The sequence below is a fragment of the Alosa pseudoharengus genome, unplaced genomic scaffold, assembly GCF_046254945.1.
Source record: "Alosa pseudoharengus isolate Yale_2024_CS ecotype anadromous, Long Island Sound unplaced genomic scaffold, YU_APseudo_1.1 YU_APseudo_1.1_scf_15, whole genome shotgun sequence".
Taxonomy (NCBI): Eukaryota; Metazoa; Chordata; class Actinopteri; order Clupeiformes; family Clupeidae; genus Alosa; species Alosa pseudoharengus.
This window is the reverse complement of record NW_027468620.1, coordinates 12,035,843-12,063,628: the sequence shown is the minus strand read 5'-3', so window position 1 is coordinate 12,063,628 and position 27,786 is coordinate 12,035,843. Positions and strand designations below refer to the sequence as shown.

At 40.2% G+C, this 27,786-nt stretch overlaps 1 protein-coding gene across 1 annotated transcript in view; it reads left to right on the top strand.

The window, feature by feature from the left end:
* LOC143123746 (CUB and sushi domain-containing protein 1-like) overlaps positions 1 to 27,786 on the top strand; it is a 314,279-nt gene that overhangs the window by 128,406 nt on the left and 158,087 nt on the right. The window contains exon 3 of the mRNA XM_076285039.1: positions 2,370 to 2,482. Coding sequence (XP_076141154.1) covers positions 2,370 to 2,482 — 113 coding nt within the window. The remainder of the gene's footprint in view (positions 1 to 2,369; positions 2,483 to 27,786) is intronic.

Here is a 27,786-nt window from a genome sequence, read left to right as displayed (position 1 = left end):
GTTTTAGAGCTCCTAAGAGCATGATTTAGAAACAACAGGCAACAGGTAAATACAGGCCAGGTATTTACTACTCAGTCAGCTGAAAGTGATTGGGCACAGGGGAACACAAATGATAGAAAATAGCCTATTCACAAACTGTACCACACAGCTCTAATGCATGTTGTGTTGACCTCCCAAACAGTACTGTGTGTGTGTGTGTGTGTGTGTGTGTGTGTGTGTATGTGTGTGTGTGTGTGTGTGTTTGTGTGTGCGTGTGCGTGTGCGTGTGCGTGTGCATGTGCGTGTGCGTGTGTGTGTGTGCATGTGCGTGTGCGTGAGTGTGTATGCGTGTATTACAGAATCACTGCTAAAATAAAAAGTATGCAATCATGTTTACTCTCAAAATGGCCAATTTCATTCGAATGCTGTGGAATGGATTTTAACATGTTGTGCAGTTTTATTTCCCTTCCCTGAAACATTCATCATCAATGTTTTTTTTTTTTTTTCCCATGCAAATATAGAAAGAAACAGTGACAATCATTTGGTTTTCTTGTCCAGAAATCCACCCACTTGGGAAAAAAAAAAATGATCCACAGCACATGCCTCTCATACCAACATGGAATGAAAAATTCATGGCGTCCTATAGAAAAAGTTCATGGTGTCCTCCATAAAATTGCATGGAAATGACATCTACCAGCAAGCATGCATAGGTGGACAAATCACGACAGATGATACCCTGATGAAAACAGCAATGACACAGTGAAAGAGCATGTATAACCACACTCAGATTCCCTGCAATTTTCCAATGAAATCACAGTAATCGTGTGGTATCAATCATGTCTTTTGTGTAAATGCATGTGATGGGTTTCTCCTATTAAATGCAGTCCCACTGTGTTTGCCACCAAGCAAAAAAAGAAACTCAGATGCCTTGTTATCCTGTCAGGGAAGTTAGACAATTATTCTTGACCTCAGCTGCCAATACTGACAATGACCACATAAGGTCTGTACTGTATGAGCTACTCAGCTACTCATTTTAAGTAGAAGTGTACTTTTTTGATCCCGTGAGGGAAATTTGGTCTCTGCAAAATCAATTATGTCCATAGCAGAGAGGGTAAAATAAGAGGTGGGTAAACTATGAATTCTGTGATCTCTGTGAGGTGGACTGCATCATGTGGTTTCGGATTTTTAAAAAAGGCATTCAACATGTTTGATGATGATGGAGGTTATTGTCCAATGTTTATAACAATACCAGTGGTATCGAATGGTTCCTATAGAGTGTTGATGAGTGTACATATTGTAAATGTGGATAATACAGTGTGATTTTCGAATGTTAAAAGTTGCAATTGGTGAATAAACTCTTTTGAGTATAAGTATAGTATAAGTATATATACTCTTTTGATCCCGTGAGGGAAATTTGGTCTCTGCATTTATCCCAATTCGTGAATTAGTGAAACACACTAAGCACACAGTGAACACACAGTGAGGTGAAGCACACACTAATCCCGACGCAGTGAGCTGCCTGCTACAATAGCGGCGCTCGGGGAGCAGTGAGGGGTTAGGTGCCTTGCTCAAGGGCACTTCAGCCGTGCCTACTGGTCGGGGTTCGAAACGGCAACCCTCCGGTTACAAGTCTGAAACGCTAACCAGTAGGCCACGGTTGCCCCATTAAGATGGTGGTAATATGTTGTTTTTTTATGGTCAGGCATTTTACTTTATTTTCCTTACAGTGGTTTCTTGTCATGCAACAAAGACAGTCATAGCAAATATGTATATGTCTCCAAACAGCCAGCATTGTTTTTCTAATCTGTTATAGTTGATGACTATGGCATGAAATCCATATGTTTTATTGTGTAGATATTGTCATTTGTCTAATTGATCTGTAACCCTTTGGTTGTATGAAAAATTGAAGAGTTGTTGTTACAGTAATGAAATGAATGAATGATTGCACTTTTCCACAATACCCAAAGTACTTTACATAAATGGTATGGAGTCTCTCTACAACGAAGAGTAAAGTGTTTTTAACACATTTCAGTGGGCTCGAGAAAACAGTTTACGGCCTCTCTGTTCAGTTTCACAGTGGAATTTGCATCTTGGGTGATAGACATCTAAATAAAGTGTGAAACTGAGTAAATGATTTGATTGAGCTTTAGTTAAAGTCTCGTCTCAATATATCATAAATCATTTCATGGAAAACATTCACAGCAGTGTCTCTGTTCTGTACCTTTATGTCACAAATTAGTATCAATTTAAAAGATGACAAATGAAAGTAATAATCATCACCTTGCTTAATATATGTCTATACTGTACATCATGTTCTAGCAGGCCATCTAACAAGAGTCTGTAAATCTGTTGTTTGTTTGTGGGCTAATGGTTCTCTCTCACTCCTCCAGGTTGTCGGGCTTCATGTTACCATCTCCAATCGTGAGCACTGGGTCAATAATGGCACTGTGGTTTACCACGGACTTTGCTGTAAGTGCTCAAGGATTTAAAGCAATTTATGAAGGTAAGACCAAAGGTGATATTACTCTTTTATGTGGAAATTTTCCCACGTGGATTAAAGGATATCTGAACTGAGGAGATAAACACCTTTGAGATTAGATGTGCCAGGCCTATACGCTGCACTTGAAACAAAAGAGCTGTGTGGTATGCTAATTAAAACCATGAAAGAGAATAGATTTTCCTTCTTCATAGTTATATGACTGTATAATGAACTGCAATTTGATGCAAATTGTAAATAGAAGATTCAATGAATTGGGATGCTGGTCTGAAAAACCTATTTGAGATAGAGAATATAGTAGATTTGACATTACATGGCAGTTCTTATTCACATACTACTGTATGACCTTTGATGTAAAACAATGTTTAGCTGTTGGTAAGTATACTTATGTTTTTGAACTCTGACTAAATGGGAGTTTTTATTTGTTTTGGTGGAGATGTTGACCTCTTGGCATCTAGGAGGTTTCATCATTGGCATTATCATGTGTGCTCTTTTGAATAACATATTGGTGGCAATTTATTTACTGTTTGGTGTGAAGCTCCACTTTTTGACTATATTTATGATATAACTGTCATTTACTGTTTTAGCATTGCTCATGAAATGTGATAGATTGAGATATGTTTATGATCACACCAATTCATTATGGTCAGACCAATTAACCCTCCTTTTGTGTTCGTTTTATGTTTACTAGTTTTGTGTTCCCGGTCAAAAATGAATGCTGCATTATAACTTGTTAAAAACATAGTAGCACACATATTATCATCTAAAGTTGTGATAGACCTTTGCATCAACTTGTGTTCTATTGGATATAACCAGTTTTGTACTTACATTTGCTATTTATGGCCTACAGGCCTCACTGACCTGAGCTCATGCAAGTTAGAAAGGGGAAGATTCTATTAGGGAAAGGCCGTACGGGCTGACATATAAGCAAAGAGGGGGAGTGAAGGTGTGTTTGTGTGTGTGTTTTAATGTACAGAAGCACACATACAGTCCATCTGATCAGTAAGTTTGTGCCTGGACCCAATTTTATACACTGACCATTTTATCACCCATTCATTTCTAATGGCCGGTCATTTTTAACCGGAAAATTGACATGGCTGTTCTAAAGTTAAATAAAACACTCAAATTGTTATAAAAATCATCAAAATTTGTTTTGTGTGTTCAGATGTCCCGTGTTAACAAAGTTAAGGAGCCTCATGGTAGTCAGAATAAGTTACGTGTGTGAAAATGACCCTGATGAAGGCGCAATATGGTAAAAAATTCTCGCCAAAAGTTTTCTGTACCTGAACCAAAGTTTTGTGCTTGTAAGAATATTTTGTGCTCGTAAAAATTATTTGTGTACATGTAAAAATAATTTGTATCTGTAAAAATATTGTGTGCATGTAAAAATGGTTTGTACATCTTCAAATCCGTTTTGTCACTGTGTAGAAAAAAGTTTTGTGAATTTGCGAACGATTTTTGCACGCACGGATTTTCCATTTGCAAGTGCGCATCTGTTTTCTACAGACATGAAACAGATCCACGGGTACGAAACGAATTTACAAGTACAAAACTTTTTTACAAATTTTCCCAAAACAGCCAATCACAGCACTGCTTACTGAACGGCCAGTCAGCCGATCAGCTGGCTTCTTTAATTCTGAAACGCTGGACACACTTAAAAAAGAAGAAGAGCTAACTTATGCTAGCTAACAAGCAAACAGCTCAACTTAACTCTATTCCTTCCCTACTATGAATCTAATATCATTAACTAGAACTAATAACATTTGGATCATTAGTATTATTATTAATGATAATTGTTCTGTATAGTTATTGTGTTATAGTGTTTTCCGACTAGTCATTCCTCCCTTTGTATTTCCCACGTTATATGTGCGGTGCTTTCACGTAACGTTAGCAGAGACGGTTGATAAAAGCAGTATCTTTGACGTTAGCTTAGCCCAGCCAATACTTGTTTCACCTCTTCTTCTTCTTCTTCTTTTTTAAGTGTTTCACCTGTGTTCTGACTGTGGTGTTTACATGGATGTACCCAGAGCGGTATGTCCAGTGTTTCAGAATTAAAGAAGCCAGCTGATCGGCTGACTGGCCATTCAGTAAGCAGTGCTGTGATTGGCTGTTTTGGGAAAATTTGTAAAAAAGTTTTGTACTTGTAAATTCGTTTCGTACCCGTGGATCTGTTTCATGTCTGTAGAAAACAGATGCGCACTTGCAAATGGAAAATCCGTGCGTGCAAAAGTCGTTCGCAAATTCACAGTGACAAAACGGATTTGAAGATGTACAAACCATTTTTACATGCACACAATATTTTTTACATATACAAATTATTTTTACATGTACACTGTGTGTTAGATGCGCCTGTTGTGCATCGGCACTGAAGTCATCAATGGCACTCTCAATTAGTTCAACAAACTTGATTTAGTTAATCAAGAGCATTGTAATTGCATTGACCTTAATCAGGTGAGCTCTGAGCAGGGATAAACAGAGGGTAAGTTGTACAGGGAGGCCCAGGCGTGCTAGATTGTCAGTTCTCACCTGCATCGTCTTTGCATTTTTTAGGGGCTGTTAGTCCCTGAGATGGGATGCACTGAATGGAAGGAAATATTATTTTATCTCTGAAGGTAGTCGTATGGAGTGAACTGAAATAGAAATGACGAAGGAGACCATTTTGAAACCTCATCTTTGGTTATGGGTTTAAGCGCAGTATTTAAAGTAGTGTTACTTTAGAATTGAACATGAGAGAATGTTGTGTGATTTAACAGCAGTGACTAGGTGTTGCTGGTTAAACTGATGGTGCCAACTCAAGACATGACTGAATGAGAGAGCGACAGGTATACTCCTTGACAATGAATGTTGTTATGCTCTTTTTTGTGAAGCCAAAATTTGTGTCTGGGGAAAGCTGGACCACTGCCACTCCATCGGTGGCCTCAGTTCAACTCAGGGGTATGAATGGACTAAGTCACGACTGAAGTAGAGGCTTATGGTGTGGAAAATTATGCGGCAATTAAACTGAAACACTGAAAAGAGTTTAAAGACTCTGCTCTGAACTAGCCTGGGTGAACCCAGACAAACCTGTGAGGGCATCTGAATTCGCTCACGAGGTCTGTCTGGCAATTCTTCAAATTACAGTGATTTCTGATTCACCAAAAACCAGGCTGGCTTTATATGATGACAGACAGAGATGTATGGCTTGCACTTAACACTACCAACGGCTGCCCTGATGGTGTCATGGTGTGTAAACTGACATGGAGGTGTATTTTTCTTTGGAATTTAGTAAACAACTGCATCTAAAATATTCATGTATTCATTCCTTGTGATTTTTAAGTAAGGTCTGTCAGGTTTACGTTTGTCGGTTCCCCCAAACATTTAACTATTTATCTATGCACTTTCAGAAATAATAACAAAATAATAACAACTTATTTGCATACATAGATATTGACGTGTTAAATATTGTGCATATGCTTGTTATGACATCATTACATTCAGCTCAGTATTGGAAGTAAAGCATTCTACATGTTTATGTTTATACATTAGTTTCTACAGGAAAATAACATTATATATAACATGTTTAATATCATAGTTATGCCATCATACATTTAAATGCTAAAATTTAAATAATGCCCATTTTTACCTTGCCTTTTGGACATTTTCAACAATGGCACCACATGATTGACACAGGTTAACCATGCCATACTGAAGTCAGCCGGTGTCTCCTCCAAAGATGCTCTTTAAAACTTCTCACATTCTCGCAGGCAAAGACAACATCTCATCAATCATTCATGAAAATTGACATGTCATTGAAGCTTCAACTTTCTGGCCCCTCAGGAAGGATCTATAGAAGCCCATTTAGACATAAATAATCTCTATTTTTTCGAATGAGATCTAAGACATATGAAATGAATGATGGCCACAGATAACTATGAAAGGCACATCTTTGAAACGGGTTATTTATTTAACTTTTTTTTTTTAGCCGTATTTATACTTCTTCATCCATATGCATTACCCTTGTTGCTCTTTTTAACTGTAGTTTTCCGCCAAGAATTAAATGCAAACTACCGACGGCTCTGTAAAAAAAAACCTCACGCTCGAGCGTCCCAGCCTGCTTTGCATCATTCATTGTTCTGTGTCAACAAAGTGCTTTGGTCTCTGTTCCAAGCCATATGGCAGCGATGGAACCACTGCAGCGCCATCCAGATGTGTGCAGTTCATGGCGTGTAGGGCTCATCGAGGAGGAAGCCATTATCCCTCTGTGAGGGAGTCCTCCCTTAGTCATCTACGGCTCAGCAGTAATGTTACATCATCTGCTGTAATACCCAAAACTTGCACCCAATTATTGCACTCTTTTTTTTGGTTTATTTGTTTTAAATGTTTTCTTTCATTGCAAATATTGTGTTTACCTAAAAAAAAAGAGGTTTTTTTTTACTTCATCATAAGCAGCTCTTCTATGGGGACGGCCATCTGTTTATTTTTAACGCTGAGGTGTTTCTTTGTATACTCTGTTCCTTTGTGAGCTATATTTAATTCTGAAAGTCGGTGCAGTGTGTGTGCGTGTGTGTGTGTGTGTGTGTGTGTGTGTGCGGAAGTCTTTGAAGTTGTCTCTCCACTGAATTCCAAGTTGAAGTCTGACCTTTCTCTATTATATATTACTCACTCACTTCTTAGACCATTACAACCCAATCCATCAGGTTAATGGCTTTTTATAGGGGAGTTTGCTCTTTTGGCCAGAATGGACACCATTTCAATTGATTTCTTATGCAACCTTTGCAAGATTTCACTGTTACGGAAGGGTAGCCTAATTATATTTTAATTTTTTTAATTATACTGTAGATCAAACTCACCTTAAGTGATGTGGCAAATCTTATAAACACTGCTTTCTCCTTCTACTTCTATATGCAATGATTATATTTACTAGTACATAAGTTGTTGGGGCTAACAAGTGGATTATTGCCAGCTGAACAATTAGCAATCAATGTCCAGTGCTGTGAGAGTTTGATTTAAAGCTAATTAAAAGCAAAAATGATGCAATACTCTGTGGAAGCCACTGGAGTGGTCCTTTTAAAAGGTTTTTACATGAATCAACTCAAGATGATTAGTCGTCCTGTATTTCATTATAGCTACAGTACTCTCTCTCTCTCTCTACTTGCTCTCTGTGTGGTATTCTAACCTTTGGGGTAAGTGCACTAGATCATTGAAAGCAAGGTACACGACACGTTCAGGCAGTTGTTTAGGAATGAATTGAAATGAATAGCTCAGCATGATGTGATAAGATAGATGATGAGTTCCAAAGGAGAGTGAATTGTTCTCTGTCCTTTTTAAACACAAATTCTACTTACATGTTTCAATGATGGTGTCAATATATTCCATGCTGTGTGATCTAATAGAACTTGAAACAATAATAATAATAAAAAAACAGGTACATCTTGCAAGCTTTAATGGTTCTAATGGCTACATAATAGCATGCTTGCACACGGTCTCTTTTAAAGGTACCCTCTGGAGTTCTTCTAGTCGAATCTGTGAGTGTCACTATTCTATATACACCCTCTATAAATGTCTTTCTTTCTGGATCTAGCTATAGTAGGGGGGATTATCAACAAAAAAGGGCCTAATCGCACCAAAATTTGTACAGACACTCTTTATGATGTATCTCATCATTTGAGAAGGGGTGCCCAAAATTTCTGGTTCATTTAGGTCATTTTTTAAGAGAAAATCCAAGATGGCCGCCTAAAACGACCCAAGGATGATAAAACATTACATAGTTGGGCATCATGGTTTATTCTGCTACTTTATTATTTTACATTTGATATATATAGAGATGGTTAACAAATAATATGTGCAAGATAACCCATGAAAATAATCTTTCATGCCTTTTATATAGCTTTAAAAGGGGGAAAACTGGCTTAAAATGGTCAGAATGACATGACTCCCCAAATGAATCCTCATCTGAGAAGTTAATTATTTATGTATGCATAACATAAATATTTTTAAAAACTTTTGGAAGAATCACTTAATAATTTTCAGTTTATTGCTAAAATGTCCACATGAGCAGAGATCAAGCCCTAAACTCATTGACCAAATGTTATGCCAGTGTTAGCATTAGCATTAGCCAATGTAGAACTACTAGCTGGGTTCCAATTATCAAGCTAAATCTAGGCAAACAAAGGCATCCCTAGGCTAATTGTGTCCCCATGATCACCTGGGGTGCGTATTTGTAAATCTGTGGAGCTTCATGGGGGGTATTGTACCGTTATTTCGGGAATAACATTAGAAGCTACGAAATTTTGATATGTACTGCAGTAACAGTAGCCAGGTGGTATTTATCTGTGCAGTATGTACATTGAGTAAACCTCTCTCATGATACCTTGACATGCAGGTGAGAGAACTAACAGCCTAGGCTTTTAGCTCAATTGCTAGGACGCTCGCCTCCCGATCCGAGGTGCTAGAGAGCAAATATACATTCACCAGCTCAAAAAGCGCAAAAATATATGCTCTATTTTCCAGAGAAGTATACCCTACAATTCCAGCTGTTACTTGTCAAACACAAATGCCATCTTAGTGCCAAAAGTTAACCAAACCAATACGGTGGTGAACTTAGCATGGGCAATAACAGTGGAAAAGTGGGGTGAGCATGCAATCAAACTGATGCTTCACTTCAGCCAGAACTGTCTGACCCACCTGCTATAAACTCACTCTTTCCTCTCTTTCATGAAAAAGCTGCCAGCTTTGCAATGGTCAGACATGGTATGAATGTTGTAAAACAATTGACAACAAAAAAGGGCCACCTAAATTCCGGCCAGGTCCCAGTTATGGCATTTGACCAACCACTATACATTTACAAAAATGGTTCAGTGGAGTGATCCAGACTGTTATGGAGAGAGGTTTGTGATGCTTGGTGGGTTGCACATAGAGATGGCTCTATGGAACACAATCGGATAACTTTAGATGGAAGTAGTTGAACAACTGCACTATGTGATAATGGGGTGGCTACCTCTGGAACAGCAGACTCCTTCTAAAGGGTGGGCTGCATAGAAAACCATTTCCAGAAGTAAAAGATGCCTTCATTGCTGACAGCAAATCCTTTTCAACTGCTTAGCCAGGAATCAAACATGTTTGCATTTCTGGAGAAGTACACTTGTGTTCTTTATGATAAGAAAATGGATCTTGAAAAAGTCAATGATCTCAGGAAGGACTTGTTTTCTCAAATATGTCTTTCAATGGAAAATATCCCTTCCACACTGGCTGCACTGATACAGCATTCAAATAGAGCAGTGTACCAAGCTAGCATTTGGTCCAAAGGTCTGCCATTTTGAATTTCTTCAAAAACTCACTTCCTGTTTGATATTTTCTTGGGCACCCCTTCTATGATGTCTTAGGATCACCCAAGGAACATGTATACCAAATGTGAAGCTTTTAAGAGGTTGTTCAGGTGGTCTTTGAATTAGCTGCCAATTTTGTGGCAGGGAGCGCATCATTTTTCAATTTCTTTAAAAACTCACTTCCTGTTTGAGATATTTTTGGGCACCCCTTCTAGGATGTCTTAGGATCACCCAAGGAACAAACATACCACATTTCAAGCTTTTAAGAGGTTGTTTGGGTGGTGTTTGAATCAGCTACCAATTTTGTGGCGGGGAGCACAGCATTTTTCAATTTCTTTACAAACTCACTTCCTGTTTGAGATATTTTTGGGCACCCCTTCTAGGATGTCTTAGGATCACCCAAGGTACAAACATACCAAATTTCAAGCTTTTAAGAGGTTGTTTAGGTGGTGTTTGAATCAGCTGCCAATTTTGTGGCGGGGAGCGCGGCATTTTTCAATTTCTTTAAAAACTCACTTCCTGTTTGAGATATTTTTGGGCACCCCTTCTAGGATGTCTTACGATTACCCAATGAACACACATACCAAATTTCAAGCTTTTAAGAGGTTGTTTAGGTGGTCTTTGAATCAGCTGTCATTTGAATGGGCGGCCATTTTGAATTTCTTCAAAATCTCACTTCCTGTTTGAGATATTTTTGGGCACCCCTTCTAGGATGTCTTAGGATCACCCAAGGAATATATCTACCAAATTTCATGCTTCTATCCATCGCGTAATGATTTTTCACATAATCTCCCCTACTACTAGAGATAGATTTATGGTGAAGATTGGCAGCTGTTTAGAGTGCAGAGATAACGGTGACACTCTTAATGGATTATGAGAAATAATTGCCACAGATAGCAGGCATTGGTGAATGACTTTAAGGAGTTGTTGTAATCCTTTAACTGTTTTTCCTGGTTTTAACAGGTTTTGCCTGTTTTCCCTGCTAATGAAAAATAAATGTGGTTTTGCACTGACTGCACAAACTGTCTTTTTTATACCCTTTCTTTATGCTTACAAAGGTGAGCAATACTTCAGTTTGTATGTAGAGACCCTTTTCATAGTAGCATATATGTAAATGCATGTTAGTCTTACTCAAATGGAACTTCCTTCAAAAGGGAAAGCAGACGGTTGATTAACTGTGTTCTAAACAATGTTTGATTCAAGTTCAGCGTGTGTTGCAAACTTGTTTCTCAACAAAAGCTACAATGAAACGGAAGCTGGATAATAAGCAGGATAATGTTTAGAATGCCGGTCATTATCGGGAAAATCAGTCCCTTCAGGACGTAGCAAGACCAGTTCGCCCTGTCGGGACTTATTTTATTAATGACCGCCGTTCTATACATTATTATCCCTTACATAAGTTGTTCCTAGACCAGAGTTATCCTTTAAATCTAGATTTGAAACTGACGACTATAGTGCTGAAGTAATGTGGTCAGTTATTTTGTTTTCATAAGATAGACCTGGGGCCTATTGCACAAAAGCAGAATTAAGACATCCAGGATAAGTTACTGAGCTGCGCTCAATGAATCCAAAACAAGAGCATACAGGCTTAATTGGTTGCACAACGAGCAAGCCAGGATGAGCAGACACGGATTCATCAAGCCAGGTGAAACCTATCCTGGATAAGTGCGCGCTCACGGCTACCTCAAATAGACCCCGCCACCGATCACAGATTCACTGATTCACCATGGCAACAAGAGCGGCTTCATTGCTTCTTCTACGGTGTGAAGTAGGTAGCGATAGTCTTTCCACAACAGCAACAAACAGCAACACCTCTGTTTAGGGACCGTTCGTTATTTATAAACGGGATCACGGGAGGGATTTTGAGTGCTTCGATCAAAAGTTGCATGACCCTCCCCTGCCTGCAATAAAATTTTCAACGATCCTCCAGCAGCATTTTCAAATGACCCTCCCCGGCCCATTGTTGATGTCTTCCGCCCACGCTGTTACGCGCTATGATAACACATCAACATATGCTACCGTCCTAAAATCAACCTCTGCTTTCTGATCTTACACATCACACTTCACCAAGATGGTGGCCATTTCAGTAGATCTACTCCCTAACATTGTTGTGGAAACACAATATGGAAACGAAATGCACACTTCCTGCAACTGCATTAGCCTACTTGAAAAGTTACTCCTCTAGTAAGTATTCACATGAAATAAAACAATAAAGCATTGAGACCATTCAACAAAGCACACTGGGTAATAACAAATTCAACACATAAACTTGTTGCTATGGACTCGTCTCTAGTCTTCCTCAGTCATTGTAAAGCTGCCGAAACATTATCCAAAACTCAATTTCTTAGACGAGCGTCAATTTGGGAGCTTGCTACACTCCTTCCTTCTCAAATGATTTGAAAAGGCCGTTTGCACAATTTCACAAATAATCACAGGGACCGAAAAATACCTAACATGCCAACTTTTTCCGGGTTTATCATTTTAACGTTTCCCAGCTGTCTTGCCGTTTTAATATTTTCCCGTAGAATATCCCATATTACTGTAATAGGCTACTCATAACATTTAGCCCTGCATTCTGGCCTGTCTCTGTGTTGTCCTGTTGTTACCCCTTGCCCTTCCAGGGAAACAGATGTATTCAAATCATCATTTTGCTTGCTTGAATGCGAACTCAGAGTGATGTTAAGGCCTATTTAAGTTAACGACGTGGTTGTCGTGAGAGCAAGATTCATTAGCGCTTGCGGTGTTCGGCCGTAGGCTATGCCTACGTGCGCACCTGCCAGGCTACTCAGCTAGACAAAGAACTCCCCCTGTATATTCACTCCAATTTGGCCTACCATAACTTACCAACTACACAGTAGACCATAAACTGGCTATTTATTTGACCAAATGTATTTGTTCAACTTTATGAAGCAGAATTACGCACTGCTACTTGGAACGTAGGCCTAACACATTTTTGTTGGCAGGAGAATGAAAGCGATTAACAAATTGCACTTGTTGCTGGTTACCAATAAATACTATATATTTTTTTGCAAACAACAAAAACAGAAAGGATGGAGACAGCAAAGCTAGAGATGGGCAGGAACAAGGTCAATTGGTAGAAATGCTTGTCAAAACGTTAGGAGCTGGATGTGTGGATGAATGAAGCACAAGTATGCTTTGTGTTAAGCATGCCCACTGTTTAAAGTTAGGCTACACGGTAAACTACAAGTAAACCAAAGTTAAATTTAGCTTTTTTAGGGCTGGATAAAGTTGACCAAATGGATATACACTGTAGGCTGTTAGGCGTGAATAAAGTAGGCTACTTTGTTGCTCCAACCCTTCCAACGTTAATGGGGACGAATGAGATTAAATAGATCCTGGAATTTAGCCTGGTCTGGAGCAGGCTAGCTCCACAGAATAAATCGCCATGATAACTTATACCATAACATATCCTGCTGCCCCCTATCCCGCTTTTGTGCAACTGGATCACAGATAAATTGAGCCAGGATAACCAAGATATCCTGGCTTAATCCCTTATCCTAGTTTTGTGCAATAGGCCCCTGCCTGTCATCGGCCTGCTTTTAAAATCTGTAGCATCCTACAATAGTGTGTGTCAGGTTCATGACCTTTGAGAATACAAAAAAGCCAAATGAAAGTGCTAGATTTGTCCAGTGTTGGGTAGTTGTAAACCCAGGAAAACACAGAAAGGCCCCCCACCATGCCCACTCTAGTCCCACTCTATTTCTTAAATCATAAAACATTTTGAAAATATGTTTTTTTTCTCTTGATGAAATATGTTTATAAGAATCCATTTGTGATGTCAAAGCCATCAATACACCTCCGCCAAGGAGGTTATGTGTAGCTGCCTGATTTTTGTGAAAGGGTCTTGCACAGGCCAAGGAAGCACCAATTACATTTTGGAGTGGGTCTGAATCGCTGGGCGGCTTCTGAATTTAGTTTCACTTTCGCTAGCGCCGTGTACGGCAATTGGCCTTGGTGGAGGTCTGTGCATAATTGGCATCACTTTGATTTTCAGCTTTAAATGCTGTTAAATCAATGGGAAAATGTGAACCTTAGGCTGCCCTCAAAGTGACATCAAACAAATTAAAAGCACAGAATAACAGCAATGGAGGGCACATTGGCTGTCACTCTTTGGCCACTCAAAAATGAAATGCTAATTAGTGTTCAAACATTACCCCCCCACCCCTCTCTTGTTGATTGTAAACAAAAAACAACTTTTTATTTCCTCCATAAAAAAGAAGTGTATGCCATTGTCTTCCATTCGTTATGACCTACGTCATACTGTATGTGACCCTGCATAGTGGTTCGGCTAATGCTCAGTTTGGGGGCAGTTTGACGTTGTGACAGGCCAAACGCACTCCACACTGGTTTCGACTGAAGCAAATTTGACATTCTTTGTCTGCCTCAAAACCCACAGTTCAAAAGTCAACCTCTCAGCACTCTGCTCCAGTCTCTATCCGCCATTATTTCACCCTTGGAATTTTCACAGGGGATTAAGCCTCACAACAACACATAATGCAAACCAATTCCTGCGACATTAAACAGCAGGTCCACTCAGCACTCTGCAGCACGAGTGCATATAATGGTCTGTTTATTTTTTGTCCAGAGCTGGGTGTTTTCATACAGCTGTGAATTGGCAACACAGACAAGCATAATGGGAAATGATGTGAAGCCATTAGAGGGTAGTAAGAACCGGAAGATATAAGAATTCAGGTTGGCCGGCACTGGAGGGAGTGTGGTTGTTAAAGCTGCAGTTGGCAAGTCTGACAGAGGAGGGGACTTAACCAAAATTTTGAATGTTTACAACTCTTATGCCCCTCCCCCACTACCACCGAGCACCCTCTCATTGAGTTTGTGCTCGTCAGTGCGCACCAGACTGCACCAGACTGTGATTGAGAGTCAGATCTCACACAGCTGTGCTCTGATTAGACCAGAAGAACCGGGAGCTAAACAAATAACAGGCTCTAGGTGGAGATAGAAGTGTGTTCTTTTTTCTAAAACCGACTGATTTATGTTGTTCTGTCGGAGCATAGTGTCGGTTTCAGTGAATATGATAAAAAAAATCTTGCCAACTGCAGCTTTAAGTACAATGTTGTTATGCCAGCTTTGTGTTCGTCATCTGAGAGTTACAGACCATAGCAGGGTTCAGGGGTGTGAAATTATGGTTAGGTTGATTGCGTGAATTGTGTGCCGCGGAAGGAAAATAATCTACTTTGTGTGTTTGAGTATTTATCACTAGATTGTTTGATGAAGTTGACTTGACATTTCTTTCTTTCTACCTTTCCTTTTTCCTTTTCTTTATCTCTTCCTTTCTTTAATGCTTCAAATCAAAGCATTCATTTGTAATTTAAATTTTTTTTTAAAAATGCATTTATGACGTAGCAGGTCTAATCAAGAACATTAAAAAGACGCCATCTCTGATGTATTTTATACTTTAATTATGACTTCACAAAGCGTTCCACTTTAATCTCTCGTCCTGTTTACATCTTTGAAGGAATGAAAATGCAGTAGTACATAAATGTGTGTAACGTTTTGCACACATGCACATGGCTTATACAGGAGTTATACATCACTCCTCAGAAATATCAATCGATGCCGGCTAAATAACACCATGTTCTTTTGCTTGAAAGGTTGATACTCAGATCAATCTACCCAGTCTGTGTCCCCCATAATGGCAAATTTTCTAATCCATATATCGACGTGGAATGACACTCAGAGCCACTGTGCCCTACATAAAAGCTAGACTGCCTGTACAAGTTTCTTTGCATTTATCATTGAGCTAGTGTTGATGCACACACCTACATCTGAACAAGCCTTCAGGTTGGCCTCTGCCTGTGTCATGAACATACACGCATCATAAGATGTGTGAACAAGTTCACTGTCTTGGTTTTTCCATGGTGAAGAGTAGGCCATTGCAAAGGGAACTCAATGGGGATATGTTTTCGTCATTCACTTTGTGACAAGAGTCTGGTCACTCATGTCTGGGATATGTTTCCAACACTAGCATGGTGACGGACATAGACTTTGCATTAACTTTGAAATCATTGGTCCTGCCTAACCAAATACATTGATCAGGGATTCCTACACTTACTTCCTACTTTGCCTACACTTTACAAACTTACAATAAACAACATTGGCCAATCTTTGTTGTTAATAAATTTACATCATCTTCCGATGCAATTTTTGATGTTTGCGGGCATTGCAACTACCGTTTACCACAACCACTTTTTATTTTGAAACTATAGCGTCATCCCTCTCGTCGCTGATTGATTGGCCTGACCTTTTTGGTGTCTGATGGAACCGTTAGTGAATTATGGTGTTCCAGACTAGTAGTATCTCCCTGAAAGGCTACTCAATTGGACCTTTGAAAATAAATTTGCAAATAACTACATTGCAACTAACTACATTGAAGAGTTTTCAAAAAGTTGTTCTCAGACCTTTGCTAAATCTAGACAGTAAAGATAATTTCTTAGGCATATTGATAGAATATCATTGTCATCATGTTAAAGTGTGTCATCAGTTCAGCAGTCAGACAATAGATCCTTAAATCTAAGGCTATGCTGTATCAAGGATAGTGCACCTTCCCACAATGAATGTAAAATGTTGCAACACCATCAGACATAAACATCCATCTTACAGTTTTTTTCAATCGCTAACAAGCGCTTACCCATACTTTAGATACTTTTTCTAAACTCTTAACACAGACTCACACCTACAAAACACAATTGGCCAAATGGATAATTTTCTTCTCAAAAACACATTTTGTTAAACATATACTAACACATCTTTCTCTGCACACACTAACTTTACCAAAACACTGGAAATCAGACACAAAATGAAATTATTCTGTCATAGAATAACACTTGTTTTCACTTCACAAGGTACATGCAGTCAATCAAAGTACACCAGGTTTCAAAATACTGGCTATTGTTGACATTACAAAAACTGCATAGACTTTTATGTTTCAGTTTTACAGGTATTTGCATGCAAAACATGCAATCCACCGTCTTTACACTAAATTTCTTGGTTGGGAACTGTATGTCCACATGTAATGTTCACATTCAAAAGCATTCCAGTGAAAAACAAATCAATTTTTTTTCCTTTACTGTTTACTACAGGAGGTACAGTAGAAATACTGTTTACAGTACGATAGAACAGAAAAAGTTTTACAGTATTGCTTACAGTGAACAAAATATCCATGAAACACACAAGAGCATTCTGAACAAAAAACAACAGCAAAAAGCCCAGATACGTAAAAAGGGGGGAACTAAAAAAAGCACAACATTACTGTATCTAATCTCTGCGATCTTCAGAGTTAGGCCACATGTTTTCATCAACATCACATCTGATATTATCAAAGGCGATGCACCTGGGATAAAAAAAACGTTTGTTAGAAGAAGCAGAGGTTTTTATACTGTATCTAAGGTTTGGAATATTGTGTTTGCCATTGTGGGATGTTGTGTGTTAACATTCGTAAATACTACTAAAACAATCCATAGTTTTGTTGGGAAGTATAGCTTGTTTTTTTAAGAAAATGTAAGCATTGTGGAAATGTGTTCACTGACTGCATATTGGGTGAAAACGACATGAAATGTGTGAATGGTATGGCCACAAAAGACCGATGCTGTGCTAATTGTGTTTAGAGTTTTGAAAATGTGTCAACTGGTTAGACAAACGCTTGTTAGCGACTGAAAAAAACTGTAAATAATAGATGAATGCACCACGCTAAGTTGTACAGTACTATTGGCTCTCTGTCTGCCGTTGCGCTCAGCTGGTAACTTTCTAAGCTTATTTGTTTACTTAAACTCTTGTAAATACTGTATATATGTTGTGGCAATTTTGTCTCATTCAATGAAGCAATGCATTTATCATTAATTATACATCAATGCAACACCATTAAAAATACATTTGAATTGTAAATATGTCTTACTCTACCTTACACTTCCATCCTCACTGTTTCTCTCTCTTTCTCTCTCTCTCTCCCTCTCTCCATCCCCCTGCCTCTTTCTCTCCCTTTTTCCTTTTCACTCTCTATCTTTGTATTTGTCTATTTGTTCTGTCCATCCCACTGGAGGGTCAAGTGTACCTGTACAAAGTTTGCTCCTTTACCGATTGCCAGGAGATGGTCTTTTCTTGTGTAGACTTGACCCACTCATGTCTTTTTCTGTGTAGGAGCACCAACCCCAGGAATGTTGACTCTGCCTCCCGGTGGCACAGTGACAATCCCATTGGTGCAGTGCTATCTGTACAGTGCAGTCCGACCTGCAGAACATGCTGCTCAAAACACTGTGTTTGTGTTTGTGTTTGTGTTTGTGTGTGGTGTGTGTGTGTGTGTGTGTGTGTGTGTGTGTATGTGTGTGTGTGCGTGTGTGACTGTGTCTGTGTCTGTTTCTGTGTTTGTGTGTGTGCATATGAATGAGAACAGTAGCACTGGCAACAGAGTGTCCCCTACAGTCCCAGCTTCTAAACCATGCAACTAAAAACAGTGGAAGTGTGTGTGTGTGTGTGTGTGTGTGTGTGTGTGTGTGTGTGTGCGTGTGTGTGTGTGTGTGTGTGTGTGTGTCTGTCTGTCTGTGTGTGTGTGTGTGTGTGTGTAGTCACAAGCAAATTCAGCCACACTGGTACCCTACGGGTGTCTACTGTCTACATTATTCCTTTTTCAATTGAATCTGCAACATTTTGGTTACCATTAGGACTCTCATCTACATTACTCTACCATTTTTAAGGCCCCTAAAAGCAATGATTTGCCAACACAGTCGGCCCTGTTTTCATTTGAAAACTCTGGAGACATGTACTAGTATGGACAAGTAAATCCGCAAATCTTTGAATACCATGACGCAAACACATACGTTCTATGCATGTTTCCTTCCCTGATTTGTCATACTCTTATTTGTCATAGGACCCTTGTATGAAAAACAAACTATGAGAAATCATAGACATAGACAAGCATACATTAAATTTGCAAGAGTAGGGGATGGAGTAAGAGATGGAGACAAATTGACATGTGTGATTTATTTCCGCGGAGAGGAAGAGAGGACTGAGCAGCGGTCATATGTTGTACCGCTATGCGGTACATCTAGTTATCATATGGACACAGGTGGGATTTGAAATAGAGTTGAATACTATCGCATGAACATAGATTAGTCAGTTTTAAAACCCCATTTTAAAACCAAAATGCAATCATGTGGACGCAACCTGCTCCAAATGAAGTCGACTCTCTCTTCATAGATATTCTCCCTGAACAACAATGCATTGACACACTGAAAGATTACCCAGTCATTCTGTCGAACCTAAATGCACAGTCTGATTGACATGAATGAGACAGCCTACAATTGAATGCTGTGTCTTCTATTTAATCACTTTTTGCCCTCGTCCACACAACTCTGGCTTGATTTAGAGTGGCATACCATATTAACATCCCTGACAAGTCGCTATTAATAACCATAATATATTCCTTACTTTAGGTCATTTTCGAACTTCAATCCAATACCCGAATTGAGTAACATTTTGCACTCAAATGACAGTAAATTGCAGAAAAATTTGGTGGACTCCCCACCCCCCACACCACCACCACACACACACACACACACACACACACACACACACACACACTCACACAAGCCATTAAAAAACCTGAGAACATGCGCACAATTGCTCTCTGCCTAAACCAGAAGCTTAGGAGCTGAGGATAGGTTTCATGGGACTGGATTCTCGCACAACCCACCCGGCCGCTCTGGTGCCTGCCTCCGAGTCAAGCAGAGGAAATTGCAGGATATTTTCCGAATTAATGCAATTAGAGAAGTGATCTTTCACTCAGATGACTGTGGAGAACACTCCACATGCAAAATGGTGGTGCTGACAAAACAGTTGATATAATTATAACCTCTTCCAACATCCTATGTGTGAGGAGGAACAGGAGAGTTTTTAAGGCAGCATGAGAAATGGTGCTATTTGCTGGGAATGAATGAGGGACACCTTTTTTGTGCCACATGGCATTGAGATTTTATTGACTGCAGTGGCAGAATTTCCTTGATAATATTTCAGCCTTATTACATTGCAATTTAGACCTGCAATTGTCCCCATTTTGTCCACCAACTGGGCAGTAAAATCTAATAATTTAAGTTCCATTTTGGCTGAAAGAGTTGAGCAATTTGGTTTGTAATACCAAAATCCATGGTCACTCTTTTTCCTAATTAGTTCTGTGGGCAATTGGATAGCGAGACATAAACCATAGCCCTATAAAACAGTGTGTGTTTGTCTGTTGTCTGTTTGTACTCACACACGTTCTAAGAGTAAACCAGTGTTGGGTGGAGCCTGGGTGGAGGGAGCCTGATGTTTTCTGACTGCTGTTCCACGTCTGTTTTTTTTATGACTTTCTACAAATATGAAGTCGTGTCATGTTGACGTCGACTTTAAGGGGCGCAGCGGTAAGACGCTAGTGGCTATGCTCCGTTGACTCTATGTCTCTGTAAATTCACCGACGTGATAAGGCACTGTATTGTTTACCCCCATTTGTCACACCCTGCGGTCAGAGATTGATTTCGGCTTATTTGTTTATATTGCTGCTTCATATCTCGCGTTTCGGATCACGGTGGAGGCAGTGACTCCAAAGAGATTTTATTAGCCCGTTATGTGCATAGATACCAAGAGGCTATCTTTTGATCACCTGGAGGCCTTGGAAGGCATTATACAAGACAATTTCTATGTCATCCTAAGCACGGTAATGAAGGGTGTTTGTAGATATATTCATTTTGAGTGCCACTTGTCTAAAGGGCAGAGTAATGTTTTGTCCACTTGCATTTGCTTAGATCAACCATGCATACCCTATAAACTGTGAGAATAAGCTGCCCAGGGAGGATTGCGTCCAATTCCGCAGCGCTTTTTATTTGGGCTTTATTTAAGTCTACCCTCACCTCCCTCATCGCTACTCATTAAGTCTGCTGGATAGGTGGTGCCTGATATTTTGTGTACACCATTTCTTTTTTAAATAAGCAGCTGGTCCCATTATAATTATCATCTCTCTCTTTCTTTCTTTCTTTCTTTCTCTCTCCCTCTCTCATGTGTGTGTGTGTGTGTGTGTGTGTGTGTGTGTGTGTGTGTGTGTGTGTGTGTGTGTGCGTGCATGCCTGTATGTAAATGTGAATGTAATTATTAGCAGAAAAAAGCCAGACACCAAACTTTTTGATAGTTAAGCCAATTTGCAGTTTCCAGCATAATTTGCCTTTTAATGCCCCACTTCAATCTGGCATTGTAGCAAGGTATGCAGCTTTTATCACAGCCCCAAAAAGTTTTCAGAGTCCCTAATAGTGGTGATGGTCACATCGTAGTCAGTGGTGGTCAGTACCTACACGGTGAAACTCAGCCCTGAAAAAAGGCAATTCCTCCATCAGCATGCTCAACCTGAGAGGACCAGTGAATTAGAATGTTGATGAGCAAACAGCTGAAGTGTGTGGTATTAGTATGCACTGATACAGGCGCGTGCAAGAGTCCGACGTGAAGGCCCCCTCACAAGGCACGCCGTATGCCGCACGCCGGCATTTGTGAAATGCATTAACTGCAGTTTAATTGCTGCACTTTCCCCACCCCTGCGAGCTAATTTATGCTAAGCAGTTTGAGAGGGGGCAGCCGGAGAGGAGCCCCCCCCCCCAGTAGGGAGGTCTGCAGCTCAACATGCATGTCAACACAAGCAGCAGAGGTGGTGGGGGTGGTGGTGGAGGAGGCTGTTGGGTGGGTGTTGAAATGGCTGCATGCCATTCAGATTTTTTTCCTCCCTTCCTTTTTTTCTTTTCCTTTGTTTTTTCCCCTCCTCTGCCTCCTCCTACCTGTCCCTCGGGGAGCGCTCGCCGTAGCCCCTGAGGTTTCAGGAGTCAAGTTGTAACACTGCGAGGTTGTGATTTAATCAATGTGCTGATTTTGCAAGCACAGCAATTGACCTCTGGTCTGGTCACCTGTCTGTGTCCCCCTGCAGGCAGACGTATGTTACAATGTAAAAGGGCACATTAAGAGACACGCTAGTAGTTTAAAACGGCAACCTGAGCACTGTTTTGGTCTAAAATACAGGGGAAAGGCAGTGCATTGAAGCATAGCCATAGAAGTATTTGCTAGTACCACGGAAGAAAGCAGGGCGTTCTTGCCTAAATTTGTATGGGAATCACATTATCATGGGAACATGACGGAAATGTCAGAAACATCTTGCTATTGCCATGGTGAAAAACAGGTGGATTAGTAGGATTTATAGCGGCTCACTCCGTGTCTGTCTTTGTCTGTTCTATAATCTAAAAGAATAAAGTGTCTTCATGTTGACATTAAAAGGCTGCTGAAACTATTCCCTATCGTACCTTCCTTAACTATAAGCGTCAGGTCGTTGCACTGTTTAATTAAAGTATTTCATAATACAAGTATGAATAGTTCACAGCCCCATCTGACCCACCTGATCTTAAAGGCTCTACTGCTTGGTGTTACAATGTGTTAAATATAATGGACATGTCACACCAACAGAGTGTTCTAGAAGCCTGAGCATGGTGTTTTGATAATTGAAATTCAATTGCCATATACTGACACATGCCGTAGGTGTTCAAGATGATATTCAAGACAGGTTGACCCAGACACCCTTCAGTTGAAGTTCATGCAGGTTTTAAAATTCTCACTCCATATTCATAAACACCACTGACATACATATATTCATTTCTCTTCCCCTGCATAAAATTATCAGAAATCCCTGCACCGTGCTTGGGCCATGCATAAAATATGAGTGTGCTATGTGACACAGTACCTGCTGCGGATCACCAAAAAGCAGCATGCTGAAGAAAGTGTGTGTTTTGGGCTGTCTGCATTAGAAGAACTCTGCTGTTGTGATGTTTCACATTTGTCTCACCCCCCAAGACATTTTTCTAACCATCTCCTCAATGCAACACACTACACTATTATTGTAAACAGGGAGTAAAGGTGTTCAGTGGAAATTATTCCAAATGCTTGAATGTGTTGTCTTTGGGTTATTATGGAAATTAAAATCTAAAATGTCTTGATTCAGACATAATGCATGTCATTGGAGTTCTACGTCACTGGTCAAACATTAGATGGTCTATCATACAGCATAGACGTATCCTTCATTATGGAGTCAGCTGTCAGTGTAGACGTCAGCCTACTGTTTCATTCTGTTCTTAGAGGTTTTCCGGTTGAAGCGTTCAAAACCTAAGGAGATACTTTGAAATGAAAATGAATCAGACTTTAGCATATTGCTCTACATAATGTTGACTCTAAATTTAGTTTTTTACATTTTTGTCGGTCCCCAAGTTACCATTAGCTCAATGTTGTTTTCTGTGCCACCAAAAATGGCTTAGGAACGCAGCTGTATGGTTATGTAGTTGAAAGGCAAGTGACTTGTTTGACAAGTGACAAGTGACTTGTTCAACTTGTTAGTTGAAGGCAGCGAGGCATCTGGCATCTGCGTTTCCATTTCAGTCAGACCAAGAGTAAGTCGACAGGTAGTTGGTTTAGTAAGCAGAAGTCTTTGTTAAGCAGCTCTTCATTAGTAGGTTTCTGTTGACGGTCCTTTAAAATAAAGTCTCACCCACGCATCTCATCATGTCCAGTTAATGGCAGTAATCCAGACTTTCACTTGTATTCTTTCTAAAGAGACCTATGAACTGGTTCAGGTGCATTGTTCTCTTTTATACAATATGCATATCAGTGTTCGCAGACATAGAATATGGGTTGAGCTATATTCCTGGCAGCAGTCTTTCCCCCCAGTAGTGAAGATGTGCAGATCTGTTTTGGCAGACACCTTTTTGGTGCCGTGTTCGCCCTGATTTATCTGCATTCACATCCAGTTAAGTTGTCATCTTCCGTATGACCCTTAAATTCTTTATCTTAGCACGAGATGAACCCAGGAGTGATCATATTCTTTAATATAGTGCATAAATAATCTACGGCTGTTTCCCGAGCTCAGACGACCAAGGGGATTAAAGCAAAAGTGAAAGTAAACCAAATGGAAGGGCTCTTTGAATAAAACATGGACAGAGAGGGAAATAATGGACAGAGGTGTTAATGTACTTGGAGGTGAGCGACCTCGATGAAAATGGAACGTGCAACACCCAGTGTGTGGAGTGTGTGTGTGTGTGTGTGTGTGTGTGTGTGTGTGTGTGTGTGTGTGTGTGTGTGTGTGTGTGTGTGCGTGTGAGTGCATGCGTGTGTGTGAGTGCATGCGTGTGTGTGTGTGTGTGTGTGTGTGTGTGTGTGTGTGTGTGTGTGTGTGTGTGTGTGTGTGTGTGTGTGTGTGTGTGTGTGTGTGAGTGTGTGTGTGTGTGTATGTGTGTGTTCAGGGCAGGGGCCGTTTGAGTAAACTCGCAAATCCTCTCTGCAAACCTCCCGTCTCCCACTAATGTCATCTGATCAGGAGCCGAGTGGCTCAAGGATTTTGGAGTTAAACAACAACAGGAAATTAAGAGATCTATCTCCCTATACTGATGAACAGAGTCAGAATAACAATTTCATCTTTTCTGATGATCTTCTCCCCTCCTTTTTTTTCTGCACACAGGACAGACTTCATTTATATCTGACAAATAAATAAAAAAACACCATTGTTAATCATATCTACTCATGTGTGAGCCGGTTCTAGTAATGACTTCCTACATCATGTGTGTGGTGACTTCAAATAAATCATATCCGTAGGAGAATTAAATGCAATGTTATTTTATTGGTTCAGTGAACAACTTTGATTATTTCACTCAAAATAGGAGTTTCATTCTGTATTGAATGAAATTTTCTAAATAAATAATCTCTCTCATAATGTGTTTTCACCTTTCAGTAAAGTCCAACCTCTATTCAAATCATGCTTTGAAGCACATATTATCCTTCAGACTCTGCCTTCATTTAAACATCACTTCAGACTTTGCCTGCAGATACAGCATTCCTCAGATCATGTGATGGTGGGAACATGTGAGGCTATACCTAAGTGCAGCTCCCTGGGCCTTTTAATTTTTTATCATTTGAACTGAATACATTTCCTGTCCATCTGCCTGGTCTTGTGGTCAGCCAACAGGTGGCATGAGAAGATGGCTCTTCTCTTGACAGGAGGCTGTCCCAGGGAGACCACAAGGGAAAAAAATGTTTATTTTTGGTTCCCTTTACGGAGGCCGTCTTGGGAGCAGGGGGCACTGAGCTGTGGATGATTTCAGCCGTCAGCTCCATCCTCGTCGGAAAAAAGGCTTGGTATTCCAAGGACCGTCCACCCCTTGTAGCCCTCAAGGCCTGGCCCTGGCCAGCCCCCTCCCAAAGCCGCCAGGCGGCAGACAGAGAGGACCGTCCACCCCTCGTGCCCTCAAGGCCTGGGCTGAAACGTGCAGGCCGCAGACAGAGAGGAGCGGATAGCTTGCAGAATTTTAAGGGTTGTGTTGCTAATGCTAAGCGATCACAGAATCCCGGCAAAGCTCCTCCAGCTTGCAATCGTGAGCACGCATGCACACACACACAGACACACACACAGACACACACACACACACACACACACACACACACACACACACACACACACACACACACACACACACACACACACACACATTTACACATATACACACCCATGTGTGTGTCAAGTACGCGCACACAAACACACACACACACACACACACACACACACACACACACACACATACACACACACACACACATGCATTCACTCACAAACACACGGATACAGTACACACACACACACAAACACATACATGAATGCACTCACAAACACACAGATTCACACACACACACACACACACACACACACACACACACACACACACACACACACACACCTGCCTACACATCACATCATCTGCCTACAGTACACATCACATCATCACAAGAGTTAATAGTTTGTGTGTTGACTGTTGGAAAAATGGACTTTGTGGTGGTGGTGTGCAAAGTTGTTATCTAGCAAGAAAAAGGAACTGCATGGTATCAACATCTGTTGGCCATTTATCCTAGTAGGCAGCTTTTTAATAGTTGGAAAATGACCCAGTGTTTGACTTAATTATTGCAGAGGGAAAGGGAAATAACTCTGAATTGCTTTGATGAACTAAACTTGTTCTAAACATCCTCAGTTTCGCATCAACATGAGATAATAAGCAAAATCCAATTGCATTTTCTGTTTGTGTTATTTATTCTGTAATGTCTTTAAATCAGCTTTCATCATTTGGAATTATCTTCGGGCCATTAACTTCATTAAAGTTTTATAACTTATTAACTGATGACTTCATTTAAGAATAAAGAGAGCAGTGTTTGCACCTTTATCCTGCCATAATGGAGAATCTATCCCAAGGGCCCCAAATGTCAAGCATTGAAGCGAAAGTCTCTGAAGATGGCCATGCAGTAAAATAATCCTCTTAAAATAGCACCGCGGCCGTGAGTCAATAACTAATTACCACCATAAGCTGTGCTAGTTAACCACCCTCTCCATGTAAGGCCAAAGAGGCAGAGCGATCTCACATGTTTTTTTTCCCTTCTTTCTTTGGTCCATGTCAGTGTGTGTTTGTTATTGGGCACGATGTCTGTGTCTGTGAGGATGTGTGTGTGTGTGTCTGTGTGTCTATGTGTATGTGTGTGTGCATGGTGGAGGAGGTCACCACTGTTTTAATTGTTTTAAAACAAATCTGTTAGCACAGCCACTGATCCACTTATCCCACATTCCAGCGGCACTCCCAAACCTCATAAGCAATCAAGTGACTTCATGTGTGCTACATGACAGCCTCTCGCCTGGACGACAAGAGACAGCAAGTGCTGGGAGCACCATAGTCCCCCTGGCAAACCCCATGTGTTAATATCCCGAGTCAACACAGTGAATTAGAGCCGTTGCTTAATTAAGAGGGACAAACAGCAGATATTATTTCCCAGGGAGCCATAACCTCTTGTGACTTTTAAAATGAGTTTTAAAATATGACAGTGTCAGAGGGACTCTGACTCAAGCATTCTTCATCTGCCTTATTCATCTCTCTCTCTCTCTCTCTCTCTCTCTCTCTCTCTCTCTCTCTCTCTGCAATCTGACTTATGAACAAATGGCATTGCTATAGAGTGGTAATTAATAGGGAACATTCTTGCGCAGTAAATCAAAGCATGTTACTGATGAGAAAAAGCGAGTTTTTTTCCATATCTTTAATTAATGACGCAGTGAGATCCACTTGGACTTTATTTCCACTAGGCAACAAGAAAGCAAGGAACTAAATGATTGAATGATACCACGATACACTAAGTGTTTGTGGGTTGTTCTTTGCTATTTCAGTGATGCAATTGCAAAGCTCATCCAACTGTAGTGATTATTGTGCATGGTGCCCATTTAGCATAGGAGTGTTTAACAGCGTTATATTTTACTCCGCAGATACTCAAGTAAGAGGCATATACTATTGTAGGCATTGTTTTGTTGTTTTATTGTGTAAGATGCACATACTGCATTATGTTGGAGTTACCCTTAGTACATAAATGTTATGGCACATAAAAAAAGCCTGGAACGTTTCAGCTCATAGCTCCTGAACACGACTTGGCAACATGTTTGACAGAAGGCAGAGATCTGATTTGGGGAAATGCAGATTTATTAAGCATGCTCCCGAGATGTGAGTCAGGCATGATGTGTGTGTGCCAATGCTCAAGACTTTCTACTTTCCTATCACATTTTGCATAAGAATTGCCTAAAAAAATCCTGTTCACCTCCCCTTACAGGTTGTGAAGAATGGCTGTCTTTGGTGAATGCCATTCTATTAGTGGTTTCTGAAGGCCTTGACAATGTCGTAGATTTTAAGGACATTCATTGAATTCATCTCATAGTTTTCCTATTCTCCCCTCAATTCCCGGCCAAGTGGCATTCATGAAAGAGTTATTCCAAGTGAATAGCTCCAGTTGTAAGATGCCTGACAAGAGCAATAATCCTGTTGAATATTTGAAGGATTAATGTTTCTTGAGGCATAGAACAAGGTGTTTGCATCTCTCCCAGGTTTGTGTCTCTCTATACAATGTCTCTCTATA